Source organism: Phascolarctos cinereus, unplaced genomic scaffold, assembly GCF_003287225.1.
Source record: "Phascolarctos cinereus isolate Bilbo 61053 unplaced genomic scaffold, phaCin_HiC Scaffold_2;HRSCAF=192, whole genome shotgun sequence".
Classification (NCBI taxonomy): domain Eukaryota; kingdom Metazoa; phylum Chordata; class Mammalia; order Diprotodontia; family Phascolarctidae; genus Phascolarctos; species Phascolarctos cinereus.
Window position 1 is genome coordinate 300,016,590 of NW_027555625.1, and position 14,841 is coordinate 300,031,430.

The 14,841-nt window shown below is 35.6% G+C and overlaps 1 protein-coding gene across 1 annotated transcript in view; it reads left to right on the plus strand.

The window, feature by feature from the left end:
- PSMB7 (proteasome 20S subunit beta 7) overlaps window positions 1-14,841 on the plus strand; it is an 85,254-nt gene that overhangs the window by 3,450 nt on the left and 66,963 nt on the right. The window contains exons 2-5 of the mRNA XM_020967585.2: window positions 165-258; window positions 1,135-1,232; window positions 2,870-3,010; window positions 13,401-13,516. Coding sequence (XP_020823244.1) covers window positions 165-258; window positions 1,135-1,232; window positions 2,870-3,010; window positions 13,401-13,516 — 449 coding nt within the window. The remainder of the gene's footprint in view (window positions 1-164; window positions 259-1,134; window positions 1,233-2,869; window positions 3,011-13,400; window positions 13,517-14,841) is intronic.

A 14,841-nucleotide genomic window follows, 5' to 3' on the forward strand; every position in this document is an offset into this window, starting at 1 on the left:
CACTCAGAGTTAGTTTCCTGTTTTTTAATCCTGTGTTCTTCCCACTCTAACAAACTGGTGCCTCCTTTTTCAAGCTTTTCTACCATGGACTACCTCCTCCTTTGAGCCAATCCCACACAGAGAAGTAGAGTTCAGTTTAACCAGATTTTTCTTCTCCGTTTCAGAAATGCTATCCTTGAAGCTGAGTTTTCAAAAAAGGGCTATAAACTTCCAACAGCTCGAAAAACAGGCACAACCATCGCTGGAGTGGTATACAAGGTAGGGGAAGAATTCCCAAGAATATCAAACTTTTGTTGATAGACTAGAATCTTAGAATTGTAAGACTTTACATTTCAGAGACTGTGATTCTGGTGAATAAAGGGTGCTCTAGGGAGCTTAACTGTATTTTAGCATCTTTGGTATCTTCCCCAGTATTTGTCACTTTATTGTGTACTTGCTGGGCCTTAAGTGAACACTTGCTGAATTGAAATATTGTAATTGGAATCATCTTGGGAAGTCATTTGGCTCCGTTGATGTTTGAATCCCTTTCACAATCATAGGATTTTAGAGTGGGAGCGGACTTGGTAAACTGTGTAATCCAACCCTCTCATTTTTATAGAAGAGAAAACTAAGCTCTAGAGAGATGGGTACCATGTCTAAGTCACAGAAGTGACAGAACTTGGGTTTGAACCCAGGTCCTCTGATTCTAATGTTATTTCTACTGTCCTTGACATGAATCCATTAAAAGTATAGCTTAGTAGAGAATTTTTTTTAAAGCATGATTGTAGATCTTTCACTGGGAAAGAATGCTGATTGCTAGTGATTTTTGTGTCTTTCATCCATGATTCATTCTTTTAACCATTCTCTTAATGTGCATATTGTATGTGTCCAATATGAATTTAAAATGTTTCTGTTTTCAACTCTTGATAGATTCATTATCCCTCTTTTATAGATCAATACATTGAAGTGTATAGAGCTAAAGTGACTTGCTCATGGTGACATAGCTACTAATTGTCAGAGCTATGATTCATATATGTGTTTTCTGACACTTAAATCCAGTATAATTTCCACTATGCCACATTGACTTAAGACAGACATTTCGTGGTATGTCTATGTGTTTATTAAGTAAGCTTGCCTTTTTTTCTTTTATAATAGGATGGCATAGTTCTTGGGGCAGATACAAGAGCAACAGAAGGAATGGTTGTTGCTGACAAGAACTGTTCAAAAATACATTTCATATCTCCTAATATCTAGTAAGTATTGATTGTTCATATTTATAATTTTTAATGCTTTGGTGTTTGGTTTTACTAATTTAAACTCTGTGGGTATGAAGATATTTATGGATCGTAAGATTTAGAACTGGAATAGACTTGAGAGATTATGTTGTTCCATTCTCCTTATTTTACAGATGAAGAAGGTAAGCCTTTTTGGTTAAGTGGCCAGTCACAAGTTATATTAAGCTGAAGTCTTTTTCTTCAAGTCCAGTGTTGTTTCCACCATGTATAAAGTCATTCAAATATAATACTCTTCTGAAGTTCCTTACAGCTGTCAATCTGTGATCCATGAAGATTCAGAAGATGTTCTGTTTTAAAGATCTTATAACTTTAAGAACATTAGTATGGAACCTTGGAACATAGAATGTCAGAATAGTAGTTCCTAGTCTGTGTGCCATAGAGTTACTGCAAGGAATCCTGGAATCCTAATATGGAACCTAGATCTAAGGTTTCTTTCCACCGTACTTGTAGTCTCTGAAAGCTGCAAAATGGTATTAGCCACTTCATATAGCCTCAGCATAATAAATAAAGAAATATATTTTCTCTGGATTGGGTAACTAATATGTTTCCAACATATGTATCACTCTTGCAAAAGGATGAAAGTTCTGTGGTTAATAAAATACATATTCACTTAAGTGTTATTGAGCTCATAATAGCTTTTTTGTTATGTATTTTCCTCATTCAGCAGATACTAATAGGACAGCTACTGCTACTCTGTGGAGTCAGTGAAATATTTTGACGTTTAGGAAGGTTCTTCATATTTGAAGAAGTTGGCAACTATGTTAGAACATAGAATATTAGGATTAGACGGGACCTTAGATATAGGATATTAGAAGAGAGAATGTAAAATGACAGAGCTGGACCTTAGAATAGAACACAGAATGTTAGAATATAGAATGTTAATGCTGACAGAGATCTTGGGACCTAGAATGTTTGAACTGAGATCATAAAATGCCTTCTGGAAGAGACAATAAAAATGATCCAGAGATGTCCAAGTTTTTCAATAGTGACCCACATATCCAGACTGCGTGAATTTATTATACTTATCTTCAGTGACAGTTCCTAATAATTGATCCAAACCTGCTAATATGACGTGTGGAGGCATTTAGTTACGTAGAGGAACAGTGAGCAAATGGTTAGGCCCTACCTACTTTAACTGCCTACCTTCTAGCTAATGAGGTTAACATTTTTTTGCTAAAAATATTTGGCAAACTGTACTCTAGGGTCAGATAAGCTGCAGACTGTGTGTTGGATTCTTGGGATCTAGTCAGTTCTTGCTTTTTCTTTTGAAAAAGCTGATGCCTATGTAGGTGCAGTGACTTGCTCAAGGCCACATGAAAAGTTAATGGGTGGAGCCAAAATGAAAACCTCCTCATCTCATTCCCGGGCTAGTGCTTTTCTCATTATACACAGAGAATTTTAGTATTTTATCTGTTGCTTTTAACAGCCTGTATTTTAAATCAAAGCAAGGGATAGATTGGATGAATTGGACTTGATGGTCTTAATGTCATAGCCCCACTTTTCTTTTTCTGTCTTTATGAAAGTTACCTAAGAAGTTTTCTATCTGACTGAATGTCTAGGTAATTGAATTTCTAAATTGCTAATGTATTTTCCAGTTGCTGTGGTGCTGGGACTGCAGCAGACACTGACATGACAACTCAGCTGATCTCTTCCAACTTGGAGCTCCATTCCCTTTCTACAGGACGCCTACCCAGAGTTGTTACAGCTAATCGAATGCTTAAACAGATGCTTTTTAGGTAACTTAATGACTTATTTTCATTGTAGTATTGCACTACTTAACTAGCTTTAAAAAAATCTTATAGTAAGTAATACACTTTGTGCTTAGAAGCATTTAGAGTTGAAAGGAAGTTTGAAATCATTTGGTCCAAACCTAGCGTTTTGCAGATGAGGCTAATTGAGCTCCGAGAGGTTGTGACTTGCCCAAGGTAGCATAGGTAGTAGGTAGTAGTGTTAGAATTCCAGCCTGTCTCTTAACTCCAAATCTAGAGCTCTTTCCATTATATACATCACTTTGCTTCTTAGATTTAGAGTTAGAAGGGGCATTAGCAGTAGTCTAGTCCAGACCTCTCATTTTACAGATGAGGAAACTGAGGCCAAGAGAGGTTATTATGTGCCCAAAGTTACATAGCCAGTAAGTTTCTTAAGTCATCTTTTATGAAATCCATTTAATCAATTCAGGGCATGACTTGCCTAAGTATTTGCCTAAGGTGACGCAGCTAATTAATAGAGCCAGATTAGAATCTAGGTCTTTTGGTGAACAGACCAATGCTCTGTTTGTGATACCATGTTGTCTTATCTGTCATTTAATGGGTTGGAGTAGTTTAAATTCAGAAACAAAAAGTATACGTTTTGACTATTTTGATAATACATTTGATTCTGTGAGTTGTTTTGTTTATTCATTTCCACTAACATTAAGTACTTATTGTGTATTGAGTACTGTAGTACCAGATATTTCCAGAAATACACAGTTAAGACAAGGTCCCTGTCCTCCTGAAGCTTACTGTTTGATACATTGATAACTATAACACAAAATGATACATTATATTAGAGCATATAATAATATATTAAGAGTTTAAAATGCCAAGGGAAGCTGGAGGCAGGGGAAGCAAACTTTTGAATACCTACTATGTATAAGGCCCAGTGGGAGACACTTGGGGGAAATTCATATAACGTGGCTGTTGATAAAGAGGAGCTTAGTTTATTCTGTAAGTCTAGTTTCACATTGTGAACCAGAAAATCTAAAACAGTATGATGACTGAGTTGGCTTTGATAGGTTTTTTTGTGTGTGTGTTTCTTCATTATGTCGAAATATATGTGTTACCTGCAATCCATTTGATTTATATCTATTTTCTTTTCTTGAGGGGGTTGTTAAACTTGAAAAAGCTTGCTACTTGAATGGAATCATGGAATTATAGGGCTGGCATGTACTTTAGAATATAGAATTTTAGAGCTGGAAGGAACTTCAAAATACTATTAAAATTGCAATATGCTCTAGAGATCATTTAGTCCAAGAGTTCTTAACTGTTTTTGTGTTATGGATTCCTTTGATAGTCTGATAGAACCTATGAATCCCTTTTCAAATTAATATTTTTAAATGCATAAAAATACATAACATTACAAAAGAAGCCAATTATTTTGAAATACAATTATCAAAATATCAAAAAACCCAAGTTCATAGACCCTTGGTTTAGAATCTAGTTAGATGCCCTGATTTTACATATGAGGAATCTGAAGCCTGTTGATTTACTCAAGGTCTCATAGTGAGTTAATAACAAAGCTAGGTCTCCTGTTTTCCAGTCTCATGCTTTTTTGCTATAACATATTGCCCTATTTGTCAGTTTATAGACATAGAATTCATTGAGTTCATAAACAGAAAGTATATAGCTCATTGTTACATCTTGGAAAAACATTGTGGAAAGACTGCTGGACTTCAAGAAGACATGGGTTTGAATGCTGCTTGCAATGCCTAGTAACTTGTGTAAGCTAGTGACTTAACCTCAGCTTCCTCATTTGTGAAGTAGGGATTATAATTATACTACTTGTAGTGCCTCTCTCATAGGATGGTTGTCAGGCTGAAAAAAGAGTCCATCAAGTGTTTCATAAACCTTAAAGTCTAATGTTAACTGTCACCTGTGAATATGATAGTTATTACCTAGTTATACCTAGATGTCTGATTTCTAAATAGTACCTCTTGTTTCTTCCCTCACATAGAATCTTCCGTCTAGGTTCTGTTCCAACCCCTCCTCGAAGCTTCTCCTTATTTCACACAGTTGTTATTGTTCTTTCTGTCTTCAGATTGACTTGTATTTACTTATCTGTGTACATATTCTATCACCAGTAGAATATAAGCTCCTTGAGCTCAGATCTTCTTGTTCTTCATCAGTACTTAGCATAACAAACACCTTACTCTAAGCAAATGCTTAACAAAAGTTTTTTGAATTGGATGGAGTTGAATTACATGGGCATAGCCAATGAATTGATAAGCATTCATTAAGTGCCAATTATATGCCTGGTGAGGTGCTATCTGGATATACAAAGATAAAACTACCCTTGTCCTTCAGGAACTCATATTCTACTGATATATGTTCACAGATGGATGTAACACTTGAGCTGAGCCATTAAGGCAGTGGTTCTAAAAAAGGGGAGGTGAAAAGGGCAAGCGTTTCTGGAATGGAGCATAATCTGTGTGGGAAGTGGGAGATGGAATGTGGGGAATTGTCTTTGGAGCATAGAATGTATAAAGGAGAATTATGTATTATAATAGCCTGAAAAGATAGGCTGAAGCCATATCATGAAAGGCTTTAAATGCCAGAGGAATTTATATTTTATCCTAGAGGTACTGGGAAGCCACTAAACAAATTTTAGGAAGGATACTAGCAAATTAGAACTCATCTAGAGAAGAGTGACCAGCAAGATAGTCAGTGGACTGGAAGACAGTACTATTTGGTGATGGGTTGAAGGAGCTGAGGATGTTCAGCTTAGGGGAAGAGAAGGCTGGGGAACCTGATAATTCTGTTCGTTTGGAAAATAGATTATACTTATTTTGCTCCTACAGAGGGCAGAACAGGAATAGTAAATAGAATTTTTGAGAGAGGCAGATTTTAATTTGGTGTAAGTAAAGTCTTCCCAACCATTAGAGCTGTCCAGAATTGGAGTGAATTAGCTCAGAAGTTGTGAAGATCTTATTGGAATGTTTCAGGTAGAGATTGAATGAACTTTGGAGAGAGAGGAAATTTTTTTTCAGTTATAGATTGACCTTTGAGGTCTTTTCAAGCTCAAAAATACTTTGCTTCTCTGAATGAATGAAAGAATATGTCTGGTTAACTTTCATTCAATTAAAAATGTCACAAAATTTGGCAAAGCAGGTTGATGGAAATTAAAGAAAAATTGCCAATTTTTATTTAAAATTCACAAGACTGTATGAGCTCCCTCTGGTGGCATATTAAATACGTCACAAAATTAAAATAGAATTCTTGTTAGGTAGGGGATAGTGAAAGCATTTAGAACTGGAAAGAATCTTAGACATCATCTAGTCTAACCTCTTTTTAAGAGAAGGGCAGTGACTTGCCTGAGCCCACACAGATAGTTTTCCAAGTGGGAATTTAAATCCCAAAACCGTAACTCAAAATCGAGTGCTCTTTCCATGGTACTAGACCAGGGGTGGGGAACCTGTAGCCTTGAGGCCACATGTGGCCCTCTAGGTCTTCAGGTGCAGCCTTTTGACCAAATCTAGACTTCACAGAACAAATCACCTTAATAAAAGGATTTGTTCTGTAAAACTTGGGCTGAGTCAAAAGGCCACACCCAAGGACCTAGAAGTAAACATATGTCCTTGAGGCTGTAGGTTCCTCATACCTGTTCTAGACCATTTGATCTGGAAGGGGACCACAGAAAAAGAGGACAGTCCAATTTCCTTTTATAGTTAAGGATACTTAGGCTCTAAAAGGCGAAGTGATTTGCCCAAGATTACATAGTGAGTATTATAAGAACCAGATCTAAAATTCTCATTTCTAGTCTTCTCATTCAGTGTTCTACATATTCTAAGACAACTAGAATATTATCAGATGAGTTACTGTACGTAAAGAGCTTTGTAAACCTTAAAAGGACGATATAAAAGTCAATTAAAATACTAGATATTATGTAGAACTATTAATTAGAAAAAAGTACAATGATTTTTCTTACTGATCTCCTTATATTATTTTAAAGCAGTTATGTCACCTTATATTTGTATACTATGTTACAATTTAAAAAGCCTTATGGAGGCAAGAGTAGCACTAGGTTCTCATAGGCTAAGCCAGGGGAGTATAAGCTTAGGTATGTTACCATATTGGAAAGGCTTCAAGTATTGTGCCAGTAACAACTTAGCTAGGAGTGGACAGACTTGTCTAAAGTAGGTTATTTGCTTGGCGATGAGTTAAATGGCCATGGCAACTGTTGAAAATAAATAAATGGTCTTTAGTCTTAATTGTTTTTACTATTTCAGTTTCACCCTGTTTTCAGTGTGACTAGTTTAGTGGTAGGAAAAAAAAAGGCTGCTAAGAGTCAGAGTTTTTGGACTGTTTATAAACATTAATTTAATCTTATGTACTCTAAATATGAGCTCTTTGTCCAGTGGATACCATTGGAAGAACTTAACTGTATCAATATTGGTAATTCTCTCACAATAAACAACAGAAGAGAGAAGGAAGTTGCAGTTAAAATGAAAGGATAGCTCAAGAGATTTTCCATAGGGAGACAAAGGAATTGGTTTCATCCCTAAAGGCAACAAGAAGCATTTATTTTTCTAAAAAAAATTAGATTTTAATTACTGTAAATTAAAACAAACACACAAAGCAAGAAATAAAAACTTTTGTGAAACCCTTTCTATTTAAATAAAGTAGAAAAAATGAATTAAGAAGCAAACAAAAATACCTTTGTTCTCTGTCTCCTTTTCGACATGACTGAAGTTCTACCACTTCTGGCCTTGTTCCTTCTTCCTCTCTCTCCCAGCATAATTGTAGTCTACATATATGCAGCTCTGGTTCTGCTGATTGTACATTTATCCTCATGAATATAGGTCTTTCCACATTTCCTTGTATGAGTAATTTTTTTATATCACAGTATTCTATTACATTATCATACAGCAGTTTATTCATCAGTTCTCAAGTTTTTTACATACAGGTTGCTCATCCATTTCCTGCTGTTACAAACAGAGTAGTTATGAATATTTTTGTGCACATAGGTCTTTTTTTCTTCCTTTTTGTGTTTTTGAGATAAACTGCTAGCAACAGAATTACAGAGTTAAAATATTATGTTTTGTTACTTTTATTACATATTGCTGTGTTGGTCTCCAAAATGTTTGCACTAGTCTGCAGTCCCCCACTAACAAAATATTCCTGTTTCTCCACAGCCCTACCAACTTTGGTTTTATAATTTTTTTGCTCCTTTTGTCATTCCAGTGGGAATTAGGTAGTGTTTTAAGGTTATCTTGATTTTCATTTCTCTGACAGGGAATTTGAACAGAAACATCATTTCTTGATCATTTTATCTTATAGTGCTCCTTATGAGCATAAGCAAAAAGACTGGCATAAAAGTAATTGTGACTTATGCAATTACTACCTAACATTTTTTAAAGTTAATTTTTTCTTTTTTGTTACTCTGAACTTGACAAACACCAATGAATATGAGCGTTTTCATATGTAAAGAACAGAAAAAGGATTATATGTGAAACTGGGACTATACTTTATGTGTACGTATGTATATGTATATGTATTTTTAAAATGTAATACATTCAGCATATTACTTCTAAAGCTATATGTGTTTCCTACTGAAACTCCTGTTTTGTGCAGTTTTTAAAAGAGCCTCATTGATGTTCTTCTTCTTTTTTCTGCCTTATTATCCTAAATCTCCGTAAACCCTCTTCACTAGTTCTCTCCTCCCCAGCAAACAAACCCATTTCTTGAAAATCCTTAAGCATAGTGAAGCTAAACAAATCCATATTTTGAGTTGTATCTGAAAATGTATGTCTCATTCTTCACCTCTTGTCTATAACTTCTTTGTCAAGAGGTGGGAAGCATCTTCTTAGATTCTCAGGAATCAGGGTGGGTCAGTACACTGGACAGAGTTCTTAAGTCTTGAAGTTTTTCTTTACAATGCTATGGTCACTGTATATGTTGAAGCAGATTTTGGCGCAGTGGATAGTGTTGGGCTTGGGGTCAGGAAGATCCAGGTTTAAATGTGGCCTCAGATATTTATTATTTGTGTGACCTTGGGCAAGTCACTTAAGCTTCTGTTTGCCTCAGGTTCCTCAGCTGTATAAGGGGGATCATAAAACACACACCTCAAATGAGATAATATTTGTGAAACACTCAGTTTAGTGCCTGGCACATAGTAGGTCTAATAAATGCTAACTGTTAATACTATTTTTGTTCTCTGATTTGCTCACTTTACTCTTTGCTAGTTCATACAAATCTTCCAAGGTTTTTCTGAATCGGTCGCTTTAGTTATTTCTTATGGATGTGGCAACATCTGTTTTAGAGAATGAAGAGGTAGAGAAATTCTAGGAGAAATTTAACAAGATCTTTCAGACTGAGTCATTGGTTGTTTGGATCTTCAGTGCATCAGTGTGAGAGTGGGTAGAGGGGAGAAGGGTGAAGAATGTATGACAAAGCATGACTCAGGTTTGAGAATTGACAGAGGCTAAAGCCATATAAACTACTCAAAAGCCTCAGTGTCATGTGTCATGAGTACTTTTTTTTTGGGAAGAAAACAAAATTATAAGGGAGACATCAGAATCAGCTGGGGTTTTTTTTTTCCAGGTGAACTGTCAGCTGATAAGAGCAAAGGTAAAAATTACCATTAAAAATAGAAAGAATGTATATGAGAAGATAGTGTGAAAAGTTGCAACAGTTTTTATTTGACTGATTCAGATATCTCCTTTGATGCAGAAAAGTTGGAAATGCAAAAAAGGGAAAGATATTGACCCTCATTATTACCATTTCCTGCAAAAGCTTAATGTGTAAAACTCTTGTCAGAGTGAGGAGACCGAAGGTGCCTGGAAATTGACTTAGCCAACAAATACTTGCTTTCCTTACTAAATGAAGAGAGATGGCTATCAAGGGTAATGTCAGTTTGGAATGCAAGCTCACTTATTAAACAATACAGTAGCATGGTAGAAAATTATGAGCTGATATTGTCTATAAAACAATGAAAAGCAGTGGAAGTAAAAATTAGTGTATAAAAGTGTGATGTGAGTTAAATGAGCCAGATCATCTTAAGAGCATTCATAGATGAAATTAGAAGGATGGCAGATATACTTAAAATGGAACAAATTTATCAGCATTTCATTAATGACTTATTTTTATAATCAGTGACAGAAACCACCATATTTGGATCCTAGTCTACTATAGTATATAAAGAAGTAGCAGTAGCATTTAAGAAGACAAAATTGAAAAGAATGAGTGGACCAGATCAAGTAAAAACTTAAGGAAAGTGGAACAGTCTTGAAGGAATTGAGAGATTGATTCACAAGATATTTCAAAGAGGAAAGATAACCAAAAAAAGAAAGAAAAAATTTGCAGACTCTAATGATACCTTCAAAAACAAGATAATATAAAGAACATAAAATTGGCTACATTTTACCAGACAGGAAGATACTTATGGAGACGGTAATTATGCCTGCTTGCTTTCTGTGCACAGTCAGACCGTTGATTGGTCACAGTTAAGAGCAGAATTAATAATAAATCAAAGGAAAAAATAGTAATTAGAAAAAGGTTCAGTATGCAATTAAGATTTAAACCTGAATTATTTAAACTTTTAAATGTTAAACATAGAAATGGGCAGTAGAAGTAATATCTTTCCCATCTATATTAATTTCATCTAGAGGTTAAGCCAATGTAAATTAATTGCTACAACAAGAAGACCAAAGGAACCCAGAAAGTGCTAGTTAGCCAGCATTTGCCTTACTTACCAAATGGAGAGAGATGGCTGCCAAAAGCAACACTGCATTAGAATATAAACTTGTCTGTAAAATCATGAAGAATAATAGATAGTTTGAACAGTATCATCTTTATAAAACGGAGAGGAGCAGTTGGGAAGAAGGAAGTTGGCAAGATACTCAGCTGAGCAGTCATCCCAAGAACATTAAAGATAAAATGAGAAAGCGAATTACAAACAAAAAAAAATGGAAAAGATTTGTAAAAATTATTACAAGATCCACAAGACTTGGATTCCAGCGTCATAATTCCTGAGGGACTTAAAGAGGAAGTAGATTGGCACTAAAGAGCACAGAGATGGGAAAAGCATTTTGATTGGATCATACATGTAGAGAAGAGATGCATACTGCAAGTGATAAAATTGTGAGAGCAGTGAGTGAACAGTGTACAAGCTATCTAAAGGAAAGAAAGATCCCAATGACTTGAAAAAAATTCATATATTATTGATACCCAAAAAAGCAAACAAGAAAACACCAACAATTATAGACCTGCATACCTACTTTCCTGTCTATAAAACTCTTTATGGGGTTTTTTTATACATAAATTAAGGACATCTTTGATGTGGTAGTAGTTGAGTATAAGCAGGCCAGGCTTTTGCATATGCCGTTCAACAGTGCATCAAATCTTTACCACTTCATAATTGATTGTTTGCTAATTTTGGAAAAAAAATATTCAACTTGGTAAAATAAAATGATACCTTATAGGCTCTTTTTTTTTTTTAACAACAAGGTGTGTCCCATCCATGTGTCTAAATCTTTAAGATTGCCACAACACAAACGACCCTGTTCAAGAACCTGATAATAGGTATCAGGTGAGGCATAATAAATAGAAATTTATGCTCACCAAAAATCATGCTATTATGGTGGTGCATATCTGGAGGTTAGAGTTCAGATCGAAGAGGGATTCCTTCTAGATTATCCTATTTACGGATAACATTGTATTCATTGCTCCTAGTTGCAGAGCCTTCTGGAAGAGATGAATAATCACACAACACAGTTAGGCCTGTTTATCTACACAGTAAAGACCAAATGGATGAAGAATGTTTATATGCTCAGAAAAGGATGAGAGCAAGGGATAAGAGATGGACAGTCTGAATGTTCTACTGGTTCTCACAAAATGTAAGAAAGAACACTAGGGAAACCCTTCGTTATGTTGGGTGAATTCTCTGTGGCATACCCATGGACAAAAAAAGTAGAAGAAAAAAACACTAGATGAGAAGACATGGATGGGTTGTGATTTGTACCAGTGGAGGGAACACTTGCATTGAAGAGTTCACAGATCCATTGAGGTATTGTTAATGATCTCTGCATTTCAGAAGCATGGCATTTATACATCCTGTTCTAACTTATAAAGCACATGCATCATTTACATAGCATCCTCGTGCATTGAACAGTGCATTGTCAGTCCCTCAAGGGACAGGGGAAGGTCACTTGTGTGGCTATTCATTTGCTACATATCCAGGATCACACGATTATTCATACCAATGTTTGGCTAGCTCTTTCCTTTTATCCTGGTGACTCTACATTATTTCACAAATAAATAGGGGAAAATATGATTTATCTCTTTTGGGCAGTTTACTTTGTTCCTTCAACAATGCCTTCAATGAGTGAGGCTCCATGGTAGGTCCTTGTGTTTTGGCAGCTTGGTTGAAGAGGAGAGGCACTGTGGCATAAGGAAAAAGAGCATTGGACTGATGGTTAGGAGATGTTGATTTGAATCTACTCCATCATTAGCTGTGTGACCTAGTGCAACCCATGTTTCTTCTGTAGGCCTTGTTTGCTCTCAGTTGAACCATGTGATGATGGTTTTGTGGAAAGCAGCTAGGTGGTACAGAGGATAGAGCACTGGGCTTGGAATCAGGAAGTCTTACCGACAGGAGTTCAGATCCAGCCTTAGACGGACTGGCTGTGGGAATTGCCCTGTTTGCCTCAGTTCAGTTCCTCGTCTGTAAAATGAGCTAGAGAAGGAAATGGCAAAACACTCCAGTGTCTTTGCCAAGAAAACCTCCCAAAAATGGAGTCATGAAGAGTCAGACATGACTGAAACAACAAGAGTTTGTAAATACAAGATTTTAGCATTGTCTGAAGAGAGTAATCATTTAGGATGCACCTTGAAATTGTTCCCAGGAATTTGACTCATTCTTGTGGCATAGTTTTGGAGAACCCAACCTTTAAAGAGCCAGGTAAAAAGCAAGAAAACAGTTTTTGTCAGTGCCTTCCCTCTGTTAATTATTTCTTACTTTTCTTGTCCTGTCTATAACTTGCTTTGTATATATTTCTGTGTCTACCCCATTTGACCATAAGCTTCTTGAGGGCAGGGACTGTTTTCTGCCTCTTTTATTCCCAGTGCTTAGCACAGTACCTACCACATAGTAGATACTTAATAAAATGTTTCTTGATTGATTGATTGAGATCCTCTTGCTAGCTGTTAATAGATCTGGATTCATCAGCTCTCTATTTTTGAGCTTTAAAGGTGGCTTAGTGACAGTGTCTGGCTGTTTCCCTTTCAAAACAAGTAACTAGAAAAAGTAAGAAAACCAAACAATATCAAGAAAAGCAGACATCTCATTCAGCATCTATGTGGTTAAACTTTATTTAAATGATACTTTTTTTTTTGGCTTCATTTTTTTCCTTATGTACACTCTCTCCTCTAGGTATCAAGGTTACATTGGTGCAGCCTTGGTTTTAGGGGGAGTAGACGTTACTGGACCTCACCTCTACAGCATCTATCCTCATGGATCAACTGATAAATTGCCTTACGTCACCATGGGTGAGTTGAACTTCTCCCACATATTTTAGAATGGTATTATTTTCCTTTTTGGCCTTTGAAGTAGATGTTCTCTTTTTCTTGAACAGTTATATTGTTTCATAGCCTTCTAACATTTCTTGACTTATATTTTGGCTGCTACCCAAAAAAATGCTTTTAAAAAATCATACTTTGAAATCAAAACCTTGTTGGTTAGAGCTGGCAGGGACTTTCGGGTGTAGAATGTTGGAACATAGGATGTTATCATTAGAATAGTTTAGAATATAGAATGGTAAATGATACAGTTTTAGAGCTGGAAAGTACCTTTGAAGTTATCTAGTCCAACACTATCCTGTCCCATCAACAACATCCAGGACAAGTGGTCTCAGCTTGAAAGTGTCCACTGATAAAGGAATTTGCTGTTTCATACAAAAGCAGTCCATTTTAAAGAGAGTTTTTCTTAACTGAATTTAAAAAAAAATGGAATTATAGGTGGTAATATTTGCTCTTATTGCTGAAATTTCTGGGGTAAATTGACACAGAAACAGATACAGACAGACTGTGAGTGTGTGTATGTACATGTGTGTACATTTGTGTTTCTGTATATGTAGCTAGTTTTTCAGTAAGTTCTACAAAACTGGATGTTTTCTGCATCTTAAAATTTTAGTGATTGGTATCTTGGCAGCACAGAACCTAGGAAACTACCACCTCGAGTCATTTGGAAATTGCCATTTAGAGACTCTGCAATCCCATTGTGTTATCTGTCCTCTTATAAGGTTTTTATACGACAGCTGTTCTCTCTTTGGTGGGGAGAATGATGTACCCCCTAGATACTGTACAGATGAATCTTTGTAATTATTTTTAAATGAAGGTGCTTATAGTAAATTTAGAATTGCATTCAAAACTGTTCACTTAAAATATATTCTCTATTGTCAGTTTCAGCCTTATGTACTGTTTCTTTCTCTTCTGATTCCTTTAAATTGAAGGATAGTAGTGGGATAGAGCTCATTTTTAAAAAAAGGTTTTTTTAGTTAATATAAGGAAAACATCAGATTTTCTTAAGCTTTGGAATAGTGCTAATTGGACTGATGTTAATAATCACTCACAATTAACCTAGTGTTTTATATTTTATAAAAGCTTTTTCCTTACACAAACATTGTAAGATAATGCAGCTGTTACCTCCACTTTATGTGTGCACACTGATAGCAAGACTAATGACAATGAGTCACTTTTCTCCATCTTACAGTTTACTTAATGCTTTATTCATAACAAGCCTCTAAAATAGGTGTAGTGAAGGTACCATTATACCCATTTTATAGATTGAAAAACTTAAGCTTAGAGAGATGAAA